This window comes from Spinacia oleracea, chromosome 3 (assembly GCF_020520425.1).
Source record: "Spinacia oleracea cultivar Varoflay chromosome 3, BTI_SOV_V1, whole genome shotgun sequence".
Classification (NCBI taxonomy): Eukaryota; Viridiplantae; Streptophyta; class Magnoliopsida; order Caryophyllales; family Amaranthaceae; genus Spinacia; species Spinacia oleracea.
Genome location: NC_079489.1, coordinates 3685464 through 3699901, shown reverse-complemented (window position 1 = coordinate 3699901; position 14438 = coordinate 3685464). Strand labels below are relative to the sequence as shown.

The 14438-nt window shown below is 33.9% G+C and overlaps 3 protein-coding genes across 3 annotated transcripts; 1 reads left to right on the top strand and 2 right to left on the bottom strand.

Moving 5' to 3' along the window:
• Positions 1-367: 367 nt before the first annotated feature.
• On the bottom strand, positions 368-1764 carry LOC110780323 (F-box/kelch-repeat protein At3g06240-like). Its single transcript, XM_021984739.2, has one exon. The coding sequence runs from the start codon at positions 1747-1749 to the stop codon at positions 553-555; it is 1197 nt and encodes a 398-aa protein (XP_021840431.2). The 5' UTR covers positions 1750-1764; the 3' UTR covers positions 368-552.
• A 2220-nt stretch (positions 1765-3984) lies between these two features.
• On the top strand, positions 3985-6110 carry LOC130470620 (F-box/kelch-repeat protein At3g23880-like). The gene is made up of 2 exons (XM_056841130.1): positions 3985-4621; positions 5166-6110. The coding sequence occupies exons 1-2, from the start codon at positions 4146-4148 to the stop codon at positions 5917-5919; spliced, it is 1230 nt and encodes a 409-aa protein (XP_056697108.1). The 5' UTR covers positions 3985-4145; the 3' UTR covers positions 5920-6110.
• A 2948-nt stretch (positions 6111-9058) lies between these two features.
• On the bottom strand, positions 9059-14438 carry LOC110779592 (eukaryotic translation initiation factor 3 subunit E). The gene is made up of 8 exons (XM_021984083.2): positions 14117-14438; positions 13823-13977; positions 11513-11740; positions 11301-11422; positions 10802-11021; positions 9851-9993; positions 9506-9643; positions 9059-9401 (listed from the first exon to the last, which is right to left on the bottom strand). The coding sequence occupies exons 1-8, from the start codon at positions 14322-14324 to the stop codon at positions 9302-9304; spliced, it is 1314 nt and encodes a 437-aa protein (XP_021839775.1). The 5' UTR covers positions 14325-14438; the 3' UTR covers positions 9059-9301.

The following is a 14438-nucleotide window of genomic DNA, read 5'->3' as shown; positions in this document are numbered from 1 at the left end:
CTAAAATACTTAAACCTATCTTCGGGAGTGTGTATGTGTATGAAATGGATGATCTTCTTGTTGGCTTGGGTGGGCTTTACCTCAATACCTGAATAATTCTTCACACAATACTACCCATCATCTTTCTTGTATTCAATTCACCAACATTCAGATTTGGTGCAATGAAGAATGTTGGAGGGTGAAAGGTGAACCAAACAACATTAATGAATCTGCAAATATAGTCATTAACAGATCGAAACAATGTCAACAATATTTTATTGGGTGCAACAAATAAGCTGAAAAGACAATATCTAAGGAGGAGAGCCCTATATACCAAAAAAGAGTAATTGTCTATTTTACTGTTTGTTTAAATAGAAAACATAAACATAATACAACTTACAAAGGAATTCAATTTAAAAGATATTATCAAAATCAACAAGTTATACATTAAAAACTAGGAAGATTAATCAATAAAAAGGGCAAATATTTAACCAATTAGACATGATATCGTATTCTTTTAAATTAAAAAAACGCTCGGCGTGCATAGAAAACTAGTGAAATATGGAACATCTCCTAGCTAAACAGACCTTTTTCCGCTGTCATAAAAGGTGAAATAAGACTTTCAACATACGGAACTGTGAATAGTAAGTACTCTGCGCAGAGTTCACCTCCAAAACTATATATGCCTGTCTTCGTGTTCGAATACATCAAATATGTCAAACCATCCCTAGACATATACGAAGTAAGAAAGCTACATAAACTTTTAAGGCTTTCAATACCATTAATCCATAAAAACTTGTTCCAAGAACTCGAATCTCCGTACCGTTCGAGCTTCCACACTTGTAGGGAATCAGTACAGTCCCCTAAACGAATACCATGTGCAGCAATACATAGCTTATCATCGATATTACTCAAACAATAAAGAAACCTTTTCATCGATGGTTCTCCACTCTGTAACAAGAGTTCTTCGGGCACCTTTACGGTGTTAAATGTGTCCGTCACCAAATCGAAAGCTAATATCAAGTTACAGTCTCGGGTTTTGTAGTTTTGTCTGGCGACCCAATGTGACTTCGAATTGGGTAAAATGACCCCGGATTGGGGACAAAAGTAGTTGTATAACGGATTATCCGGGAAAGGCGAATCAAACATATCATCAACAACCCGAATGAGCTCCCACTCGTTACACCTCAACGTGTAAGAATAAACCCGGATCAAGTTATTTCCATCATCGACATTGATGAACTCTAACAATACTAGCTTATAGTCGTCTAACGAAGGGACGTACCCGAACCCGGAAAGACACTGCCCGGGATGAGAGTATACCACGGGTGGGTTAGGAAGTCTTCGGTATTCGTTCGTGATCGGGTTCCAAACACAGATTATACGAGCACTTAGCCAGAAACAGAGTAATCCATTGCAACAACCAAGAACAAAAAGTGTGTGGTCATCTCGATAACGATGTACGATTTTCGACATGTCGAAATTAAAGTCTTTTGTGGTGAAATCATCGAAAGATAGGGAGGTTAGGGTTAGTACCCCTTCTGTTGTTGAAGACTTGGATAAAGATCGGACCAAGATCCCACTGTTTTGATGATTTGTTTTCGATAGTTGAAGATTCGATTCGATGAAATTAGGGTTTGAGATTATGGATCGCCATTGTTTAGAAACGGTTTTGAATCGGATCAGTGATTTTGGTGGTAGTCTTGGGAGGATGTTAGTGAACAAAAGATCATCGGATATATTAGGGTTAGGGTTTTCTCTATTCTCCATATTTTTCCCTTTGCTTTTTTTAATAGCTTGAATAATTAGGTTGTTTCAATAATTGGTTGCGTTGTGAATTTATAAGTTTTTCTTTCCAAAAGATGGAGTTTTAGGATAGATTTTTTCCTAATTCATATTACTATCTTTTTAAATAATAAATTTAAATATTTTAGTAATCATAAAGGAGCATCAAAAGGGGATGTACGTAGCTCAAATAATAAATTTAATTAATTTAATATCGTATCGGGTACATATCGGAACGGGTATAATCGGGTCAGGTTAGATTGGGTCGAGTTGTAAACAGCGTTAGACAGATTATATCGGGACATGTTCATATCGGATCGGATTCATATCGGGTCGAGTTATAGTTGGATTGAGTCGGATTATGGTCGGGTCGGGTTGAAACACGTCGGGTTGTAAACGGATTTAGCTAGGTACGTAACAGGTTCATATCATATCAGATTATCAGGTCGAGTTCATATCGAGTCGGGTTCATGTCGAGTCGGGTTAATTCGGATACAAATTATAAACAATATCGAGTTATTAGTAAAATCACAATTTTCAATACGTTTATAAATTATAATATGGATGTCTTACCTTGGAGACAAGGGAGGAACTGAATTGTAAAAGTGTTAAAATTTTAAGACAGCCCAATAGAGTTAGTGAATATATAGTATATGGCTTAGTTTAATCATCGATAACAATAAACTAATGACTAATAGAACTTATCACTTCGTATTCATAAACATTTTTTGATGAATTAATAACGATTAACGTAGTAATTAATAATCGATAATGATGATCGAACTAATATGTAATGAATTTGTAAATACAAGTTTATCATATACTTATAATATTGGTTTAATTAACATTAATTACTTGACACTATATTCATATTAGTATACTATTTCGTATGAATTAATTTTTTTTTTTTTTTTTGAGGGGTCGTATGAATTAATTAACACTACTTAAATTAGCTCTCTACTCAAAAATGCTGATCAATCAAGCAAATGAGGATATGATTGTGGATCAAATTAACAACCAATATATTGAATAATGTCATTATCAAATATCAGCCTAAAATCTTGAAACCTGAGTTAGAAAAGGATTTCGAGTCCTGGATGTTAGTTAAGCTAGAAACATATCCGTAAGCGTCCTCAAAGAGCATATGTACTCGTACCACGTTAAAACGCTACTTAGAGCAAGATCAACCCTAAGTTTTAAGACTTGGGATGACATCATCAATATTATCTTAAGACAAGACTTCCATAATTTCACCCATTTATCTCCCTTTGTCTTAACAAAGTCTTAAGTGGAGTCTTGATTTTTCAAGACTCAATTTAAGACTTGGACACTCACATGGGTGATGTCATCCTAAAAGTGAGTTATGTCATGTACATGTATTGATAAATCTTAATTGAGTCTTAGGGGTGAAGAGATAAATTTAGTTGAGTTTTTAGCAAGTCTTAGAGCATAAAAAATTATTAAAAGTTAGTAGAAAGCTGATGTGGCATTTGAAGTAAGTCTTAAGACGAGACAGGGCTGAACATGCTCTTAGTGCGGAATTAGTCTTAGGGTTACTTATATTAGTAGCTTCAATAAGCATTTTGCGCGATATAGTTTTCATGAGCATAGAGTACACTGCGCTATACTCCTTTTTATTCAAAGGAAGACCAAAAAAATGTCTCCTCTCGAGTATTACAAACTTTTAGGAAAACAGCCTGCCTAGTCCGAAAGCGATGAAGTGACTAGACGGTTAAACATTTATACCACTTTTATGCATTGGAACCAATTAGTTATGCACTTTAACTAAATGGTTAACCACTGAAACCAATTAGTTAAGTTTGAAATTCAATTAGTTAAGAAACGAAACCAATTAGTTATGCAACCGAACCAATTTGTTAAGCACTGAATAAAATAGTTAAACAATAAAACTAATTACTTAAGCAATGAGATCAATTAGTTAAGATTTTAATTATGAGATTTAGTTAATAATAAGTTTGTTCAAAAATAATAACTATTCGACTCATAAATTTAACTATTTGTCTTTATATCTTAACTCTTTTTGTTGTTCAATTAGTTATTATTTTATTACTTTTAGTTATGTTTTACACTAGTTTAGTTAGTACCAAAAAAAAGTGGTCAAATTAACCGTTGGCGGTCCTACACGAAAGTTTCTGCTCGAGTATAATTGAAATTGATGACTAATATGTTGTCACCTTCTAATAAATACCACGGTTGAAGATTAACCTAGATTTACAAATTACCAAATTGGTATGTTACTAAAACTCCATCTTTAGAGAAGAAAAACTTATAAATTCACAACCCAACCAATTATCGAAACAACCTAATTATTCAAGTTATTAAAAAAAAAAAAAAAAAAAAAGCAAAGGGAAGGGAAGAATATGGAGATTAGAGAAAACAATAACCCTAATATACCCGATGATGTTTTGATCATAAACATCCTCCCAAGATTACCACCAAAATCACTAATCCGATTCAAAACTGTTTGTAAACAATGGCGATCCATAATTTCAACCCCTAATTTCATCGAATCGAATCTTCGACTATCGAAAGCAAACGATAATAACAATGGGGTTTTGGTCCGATCAAAATCTAAGTCTTTGTCAAGAGAAAGGGTACTAACTTACATCTCTTATGATGATTTCAGCACCACAGATTTCCACTTGGATATGTCGAAAATCGGAATTAGTTATCCGGGTTTTTGTCCTGACTATTATGTTCTTGGTTCATGCAATGGATTACAATGTTGTTGGCTAAATGTTGGTCGAATTTGTGTTTGGAATCCAATCACCAACGAATGCCGTCAAATTCCAAAATTACTCGCGGAATATCCATGGCGGTGTGTTTTTGGTTTCGGGTACGTCTCTTTGATTTATGCAAAACTAATTCTTAATTGTCAATACCTTGCGAAGTGAATAAGCTTTTTTTATTTTTCTTCTAATAATCGTTATAAATTTGTAGGAAATTGACTTATCTTTTGTATTAATAAATTTAGATTTAGTATGATGAAATAACTAAATTCGGTAATTTTCTTTATTATTGTATCGTATGAACATAGGGTGCGTTCTATTTACCTGATTTTCACTTATTTTTTCTGAACTTATCTGAAGAACTTATCAAACTTATCAAAACTTATTTTAGTTATAACTTGTACTTGTTCAACCCTTATTTTTCCTGAACTTAACTGAATTTATCTGAGCTTATATATCTGAACTTATTTTTTCTAAAATAAGTTGAAATAAGGTGAACAGAACAAGGCGATTCTTGTTAATTTTTTATATTGTATGGAACATGTAATTTTGTATTTTGTTATTTAAGTCTCCAAACTTTATTTATACAATATTGCAAAATTCAGTTCAGATCGGAAATATGAATATCTATTTATTTTTGCTCACCTCAAGGTACGTCCCGTCGTTGGATGATTACAAGCTAGTAATGTTGGAGCTAAGTGACGTGATTCATGTTCATAGTTATACGTTGAGGAGTTGTGATACAAAGTGGAAACAACACAATGTGGATTATGTGGATATTGATGATAGGTTTAGTTTGGGAAGTACTCGTCTAGTGTACAATTATTTATGTTCTGGGATTATTTTACCTAATGCGAAATCACATTGGTTAGTAACATATAATGAAGACGAGTTGATTATTCTAGGGTTTGATATGGAAACGGATACCTTCAAGACGGTAAACCCACCCGAAGAACTTATTCGGGTTCGGAAGCAGATGATCCGATCCGCACATGGTATCTTCCATACTTGTTTGAGCAGTATTAAGGATAATCTATGTATTGCTATGACGGCATCCGTGTATGGTGACGTAAGTGGAACTCTAGAAGTGTGGAAGCTTCTAGAAACAAGTTCATGGAACAAGTTTTTGAAGTTTGATGGTGTTGAGAGCCCTGAGAATTTATGTATCTTTTTCACTTCGTATGAGTTTAGGAAAAGTGTCAAGTTGTTGACGTATTCGAACATGGATGTATGGAGTTTGTACCTAAAGAGTAAGAGTAAAAGTAAAAGTAGGAGTAAGAGTGATCATCAAATTACGCAGCATGAATATTTTGAAGTTGAACCGTCTCTATTTAGCGACTACGGAGCATCGGCAGTCTTGTACGTTGAAAGTCTTGTTTCACCTTTCATGACGATGAAAAGCTAGGAGAACAATTACAGATCGATTCAATAGTTTCACTTTCTGTTTTACATTCATCATATTATTCAAACTAGATTTTAGCATATGCGATGCACGGATTCTATTAAATTGTTAGGTTTAAATAAAACTCTTATGTATATAACAATTTTATATGTTAGATTAGTTTTTAATTATTAGAATGTTTGACTTTAGATGGAGTTGTATATTAATTAATTAAAATATCTATGTGGCACCTAATTAATTATGTACGTGGCAATCGATTTTTTTAATTCAAAACTAAATTAGAAATCTTATTTTTAATTGGCCGAAACCATTAGTAATCCTACGTGGCGCTCTAATAATTCAGCAAATATGCCTCCTTTTTATATATACAGTGTTGTTCATATTGCAAGATTGACATTTTTGTAGTCCTTGAAAAATGACAACCTTTTTTAGGCAACGATTGCATGCTTCATAAATGACGTTACCAACATCATCAACACGACATGCATATGCGGCAACTCGACAGTATTGTACCTACAAAAAAAAAGCAAAGTTAGACAATTAAATACATAATATCGTATTTAATATGTTGACAACACTCAAACTTCAAGGTTAGAAACGATACATTTCTTACAGTAGGAAATTGAGATAATCGGATACGGGGGGTATTAGAAATATCAATCGATGACTTTAGCGAAAAAGTCGACGAACGAAACCAATCTCTCCTTATCCTCGCTAGTTTTTCCGATTTATACCTATACGTGAAAAAACTTGTTAGCATAATACTCAAGGTTATGTTGTATATGAATTTTACGAAATTGTGCATACCATGTAGATAAGGATGTTGTTTTTTCATTAACTGGGTTAACATAAATCCTAGTGTGGTATCCCGTGGAAAGATATGTACCTGTTTGTAATTATCAATTAGAAATATTATCACATATGAATATTATACTTTGAACTACATATTAAAAAGACCATAATTTAATTTGGATGATGTACCATAGAAGCTCTTGACATGCAGACCACATGCTACAATGATTGGACAAATGTCAACATGATTAAGATTTTCATCAAGAACGTGCGCAAAATCATTCCAAAGTGTTAGTTTAATAACAGTCCAGCTGCAAGTAGAAAGTAAAACAATATTAAGACAAATTTATCGAAATACATGTAAATTCGATAAGTAATTAACATTTTAATAATGTAGGGGACTTACGTTGTATCGATCCATTATTGCCACGTCTCGCTTGAATGAATCTACACCAACATTCTCAATTGGTGAAACGTATAGGACCAATCCCATTGCATCTAAAAGATCATCAATGTTTCAATTAATAACCGACATATGCATGATAACTAAATATTGAAAAAAGGCAAACAAAAGTACCATAAACTCTACTGGTACAGTCGATGTGACAACTTAATCTGTTCAAATGAACCAAATTATAGTGGAATGAAGGTATGGAAATGTCATCCTCCTCTTCACGTATCACATTTGTTTCTTCTTTAATGATCATCTGTTTCCAATTGGGGACAATTTTGTTTTTCCCTTCAGCAAATATCACTTGTACAGCAAGGAGTATATAAATGAATCCCTCTTGAAACCGTCCTATAAACTTTTCAATCACGGGCTCGAAAATATTGCACTGTATGCCCTCACCCTACAACAGAAAACACATGTAAAAGTTATGATATAGTTCAGATTCAATGAAAAATTGAATGAAGCGTAAGGTCATTTAGCTCAACATCGACAAAAAACATTTTCCATGTTTTATAGAATAGAGATTAGATTGCGGTTTCGTATATGGTTCTCCATAAATATAAAAAAAAAAAAAAAATTATGTCCAAGCAATAAAAATGTTGTGGCCATTGTTTTGTCTAGGCTCATGCTATGCATGACATCTAATATGAACAAATATATATATACGAAGTACTACCTCAACTTCAAAAAGATCTTTACACTTACTATTTGCACGGACTCATGTGCAATGTTTGACCGTGAGACGAATCTAATAAGATATCTCATGATAATTTTTCATAGATATACTAGTGAGAATTTATGGTAGTTACGTAAGTAGGACAGTTTTACGTATGATGGCTACTCTAAATTGGTAGCCATTGAAATCTTTTGATCATGGGCTTCATGGCCGTCCATATTTAGTACAAAATCAGGACCATTGATTTAAGTAAATAAATATGAGAATTAATACAAAATAATTTTTTTTTTAAAAGAAATCTCTGGCAAGAGTACAGGACCATTTCAATGGAAAATTTTCGCAAATTTCTTAGAAACTGTCGATAATGAATTATCGACGCTTCATGATTGTGTACAATAATGATCAATTGTCAACTTTTTTAACTTTATCAACCTTTTTAACATCGGATAATGGATATGCTACTACATGATTTTATATACTGCAATTTAGCAAACTGAGTAGTAGTTGATTGATTCTCAAACACAAGTGTTAGGGTTTTGGAAATGTACAATCAGGTGATCAAATTCACACAAATTAAGTTCATTACTGATTACTGAATACTGATCAAATTCACACAAATTAACGAGGGAAAAAGTTAAAAAACCTAAAAAAAAGCTTCACACAATAATGAATACTGATCAAAACAAAGATTAAACAAGAACTATTTCCTTAATTAAGCCATAATTACAATCAGAAACTACTAACCTGGAAAGAAACTACTCAATCAGAGCACAAAATTTTACGTCAATTTGACGTTGAATCATTATACAAATACAATTGCGTTTATTCAAGTAAAAAATTTAAAAAATTAATATATATTAATACGAACCTAACATGATCACACATGACCAAAATTTCCTTACGTACAAATCACAAAAATGACGTAAGTCATAGTGTAAATAATGTAAAAAACAAAAGGTGTGATATTCCGGAACGGAGGAAGTATTAAATTTCACTTTAACCTTTTACATATAATAATCATTAATCAAATGTTATTGAATTAGCCGCAATAAACATTTTTATAAAATCAACTTTTTATAAGTTTTTGGTACCTAATATTGTTCACTTTCGGACTAAAAGGCACGCATTAGTGGGCAATTGCTCAATCCCTGATATCCGGCTATAATTTCCCGCCCCAGAAGATCGGAACGGCCTTAATAAAGAAAATATAAACAAAATACGAGTTCATCAAATCGTAAAACTTCTACAACTGCGAAATAATTGTTACCAGAAATTGTGAAATACTCACCATTTTACATTACCAAAAGAGATCAGTAACTTTTCCCGCAAAATTTCTTTTTCTCTAAGTTCAAGGAAAATCAATGCAACAAATTTATGAGATTCAAACAAACTCTTGACCTAAAAATCAAAGATTACAATAAAACCAAAAAGAGCAAACACCACAACAGCAGCACCCACGTCGAAAACTATCTTGCTGGTTGTGCCTGTCCTTGTTCGAGAAGTTGGCCCACTAATTTGTATGTACGGCCCGACAATGCTTTGGTGTGATCAATGAGCTGCTCATACCTGAAAGAGCAAACCAAGAAACAAACAAACAGGTTTCAAAATTTCCAGAAAAGGAAAGAGAAATGAGGGGGAAACGCTCAAAATTGACAGGGAAAAGTTCTTACACATTAGGGTAATTGGGCTCTATCACTACGGTGCCCAATTTAGAGTCAATCTTGGCATCAAGCTTAGAAGTGCGGATGAGTGTAACAATCCACCTCTCCGCTTCCTCATAACTCAAATTCAATTTCTCGGCGAGGACCCTGGGAAATTCAAATTTAAACACGAATTTTAAATTTTACAAAAATTTATTCACTATGGTAGTCCATATACTTCGGAACAAGTCAACTAAACAAAAATCTCCAGCAAGAATTTCAAGTAGGGTTAACTCAAACAGAATTATATCAAATAATCACGTTAGGTTCCGTTTGGTAGGGTGTAAAACGTTTTCATGGAAAGCATGAACATACCCCATGTCAATGCGCTGATGAATCCTGCAATAGGTTTCACAAATGAAAAGCCGGGCATTTTCAAGAAACTCATCCCTTAGTGGAACAGTTGTATAATTCCCTTCCTCAACTCGTTTTCCAAGGAATGGATCATTTAGTATGACCTGAAAAAAATAAAAACATAAATTGCAGAAAATGAGAAGTGGGAGAAATACATAAAATAAGAAGAGTGAACAGTCCGAAAAGACGTTAAATTCAAATTATGCTTGAATATCAAGAACTAGAAAGGAAGTTTTTAACTCTATAAACCTGTGATGAAAATTAAGTCATTAACACAAAAATTCAAGTTCAGACTAGCGCTCCCTTACTATGCTCACGGAAGTATATAGGACCTTATGCTGAAGATGTCCCACAAGCCAATAAAATGAATTTAAGTTTGTGACAATGTCTATTATTCATTACTGCGTACTACTTTCCATGGATAAACAACAAAAGAAAAAGGCACAGATTCAAGAACTATCTCATACCCCCTTTGCCCCACTGTTTTTGTCCACCTTTCTAATTTGGGTTGCAAAAACACTTGCCCTATGTACTTATTTAATAACCTAAATAAGTTAATGCAAATTTAGCAGACCAAAATGTGTTCTTTTCCCCCAACATACGGAATATTCACTAACTAAATTTCAGTCATTGATTACAGATTACAGTCCTTAGATTATTGTAAAGTCAGCAGGACATATCAAGAAAAGCATCATTTTACATTGATGTTACATTAGACCACTAGCACTAAAACCGGCTATAACTTCTACAGAAGAGTAGAGCACTAAAGACACTGCCTGATGACGCATATAGGGAAAGAAAACTTGAGATCACAACAACAATTATGACAAACGCCACAAGCATTAACAAACATACAAGGAAATGTGCAGCATAAGAGAAAGAACTTTAGTTCAAGAAGGGGATGATTCTTACTTGTTCACATTCCCTCAATTTTTGTTGTGCCCCATCAAAGTCATAGTTGACATAAACACAGGCCAAAAACTCAGTGATGGGATCTTTGTAAGAATTTTGCTCCTGCTGGATGACCTTAATAAAATCTTTAAATTGTGGCCTTCTCCTCTTGTTGACAATGAATGCAGTTGCAAGATAACGCAAAAGATGAGGAGCATTTGTTTGAATAGCATTAAGATACCTGTAAGATAAAGTTATATGTTTAATTCGGGGAGAAATCTGCCAGATTTTCTGGCACTTTATACAAAGTCACAAAGCAAAAACTTCAAGTACCACAGCAACAACGAATTACAAAAAAATCAATTCTATTAAAAGAGAAGATTGTGCACTAAAACTTCACATACTATATTATATGTTGGTTAGAGGTGAAATTCTGTTAGCAGCAATGCTTCCCAGACCATAAGAGGTAATGGAATAATAAGATAAAAGAAACAGAGATGAGCACAAATGAGAGTCTTACTTGTCCTGATTGAACAGATCAATTATCTGTGTCCTGCCATTGTCATGGTTAAAAAAGATAAATAAGCTCCAGTGCATCAGCCATATTCTACTCTGCACCTGATTCAAAGGTGATGGGAAAGCCTGCAGCATAAGTTGATCATCAGCAAACATGCAACATAACAAAGGAATCAATTTTCATTAAAACAAGCAGATAAGAACAAAGTAACAGACCTTAGAATCAATTATCTCCTTCAAACGGTTAAGTTCCTCAAGGGCAATGTCCCAGTTTTGCATTAAAATTTCAGCTGCAAGCTTTCCCCACAATGCACTGAGACTTCTTTCACTGTTGGTGGCGAGAGCTCTGTACTGATAGAGAAAATCAGCTGCACCGGAATAGTTCCCACATTCAAATTGGAACTTAGCATACTGATAGAGCGCCTCGATCTGTTCTGGACCAATCTGATCAAAACCAATGATGAGATATAAGAATATACCCAGAAATTAAAATCATGTAGCACAAGGACTGGATCACACAGCTAAAAATTAAAAAATCTGCCAGGCTGGGCCAATTACATAGTTCTTGAATTCTACCTTAAGAACAACAACTTCAACTTCTATTTTTATTCTAGGTAAATCAGAAATTTCCAGATTTTTAATCAAGAAACAGATCATATGCTAAAGTGCTCAAATACTTGCTGGGCACAGTTTCTCATTTTTATCATTCCATAGTTTCTTCATTTTCTTTATGAATTCAATCCCATGTGAAAAAGGGATTTTTAGCCATCACCAACAAACTCAAATAACATCAAAAGTGATAAAATAAAATTTAAAAACAAAAAAAAGGATCACAAATGGTGTAAAATTCTACCTTCTAAGTAGTTCTAACTCAAATCAACAAAAGAAATTAATGCCATTGGAGCGGAATTTAGGGCAGTCTGAATTTTACCATGATCGAGTAACATATCTATTCTCCAGGCTAACCAAACAACAGTTCATTTGTAGACCGGGTGAAATAGAGTCATTATTAGAATATACTTTTAAGTTTTAACTAAGAACTCATTGGATAAGCAGTCAACCAAAAAGAAAAATAAGCATTGTTTCAAAAGCATTAAAAAAAATAGATGATTTAGGGTAGAACTGAAATATCCAAAGGCTTTTCTCTCTGCAACTACGCAATGAAGGTTCTGGTACACAGAAGTGAAATCAAAGGTGCTTTGAAATTTTTTCTTTGCCTGCAACACAAGGTCCATAAACAGAGTGCTCACTAAGTTCTCTCAAAGGCAATAGGCCAATAAGAGTCTAAAACAAAAACAGAGAGGCACACGAAGTGAAATATGTTATTAATTAAAGGTGCTTTTACATTTGTTCTTTGCCTGCAACGAAACTCAAGTTCCATGAACAGAGTGATCACTAAGTTCTCTCGAAGGCAATAGGAGTCTGAAACAAAAGAAGAGAGGCACCCTCAAGTGAGATATGGAATGGTAACCGTATCTATTAGTCAAAGCTAGAGTTCAAACTCCCAGGAAACCCCTTCAGAGTGACTTCATCAACCACCAGTACCAAAAAGTGAAAACCCTCACCATAACATATACTTCCTCCATTTTTTAATAATTGCACCATTTGGATTTTAGTACTATTCATTCCCATATTCTTATATAGTTATTTTTTGTGATTTATATGTAAGGAAAAGATATTCATGTGGGATCTTGATAGAAATATGCTTTCAAATTATCAAATTTTTATAATTTTTTCAAATGTATATTGAGAGATATTAGCGGTTAAAATAATGCATATGCATTGGCAAGAGTGAAATCTCATATGGTGCAATTAAAAAAAAATGAAGTATGAAAGATAAATAACCACAACTACACGAAACAGCAATACAATTGGTGAACATAGGAGACAACGCAAACTCAACTAAGAACATACACAATCATACAAAGCCCTCAACTGAACAAGCATACAAACCCATAAGAGGTTCATTTTTCTATCTAGTAACAAGAAACAAAGCTGGAAACTTTCGATCAAATCGCCTCTTTCTAAAATAAAAATTAATATAAAAACTTGTCCCTAGAACTTCCTCCAACATGTAAACATAGAGACATATCTCCTTCACCACATAAAGCATAACACCCCACCCCCGCTCTCCCACCACCACACACAACCACCAATATAACTATTAGATACTACTACTGAGTCATCGCAATTTGCAGCACACACCTTATTCTAACAGGAGAGAAGATGAGAACGAAACGAATAAAAAACATCAACTACAAAAGCAATTAGATTCACCAAAGTAAATTAAACCAAACGCAAGATTATACTTACAAACTACAAACAATTAAACAAAAAACTTGCAAATTTTGATTCCCTCAAAAAGGTTGCAAAAGTTAAACCTGAACACAATCATTCAGTAAATTACAATCATTCAGTCAATTACAAACAATTAAACAATAGAACACAATCATTCAGTGAATTACAAACAATTAAACAAAAAACTTGCAAAATTCGATTCCCTACAAAAAGTTGCAAAAGTTAAACCTGATAACGCTCATTGAGCATCTGAAGATTATACTGTTTATCAGCACGCAATTCCTGAACTTTGTCCTCGTTCTGAAGAAATGAAACCAAAGGTGCCGCACCTTCCTCCAATGACTTCAATCTAGCAACAACCTCAACTCTCCTATCCACCATATCTACATTCAAATAAACAAATTAACCTCAAATCAAATCCAAAATTAAAAACCCTAGGAGAGAGAAACGAACAATTCCATAAAATAACAAAAAAAAAAAAAATCAAACCAAAAATTAAAACCCTAGGAGAGAGAAAGGTACCTTGAGGAACATCATCGGTGTGGTAGAGGCTCTTGTGGATGTCCATGGCGTAATCGACCATGTTAGTTTTGCTGAGGAGCTCGATCTTATTCTTGAGGAGCTGATCTTCTGAGTACGTTTCACGTTCTTGGAGAAATTCGAGAAGAGGAAACACCAGGTGACGGTCTAGGTGCGGCGCAATTGTCGGTGTCAAGTCGTATTCCGCCATGGTTGCGGTTGTCGTCGCGGTTGCTGCCTTTTGCAATAGAAAAGAGGGGAGGAGAGGGAAGGGTGAAAGAGTGAGGCAGAGTCGGGTGAGGTGAAAGACTGTGTGGGTTGATTT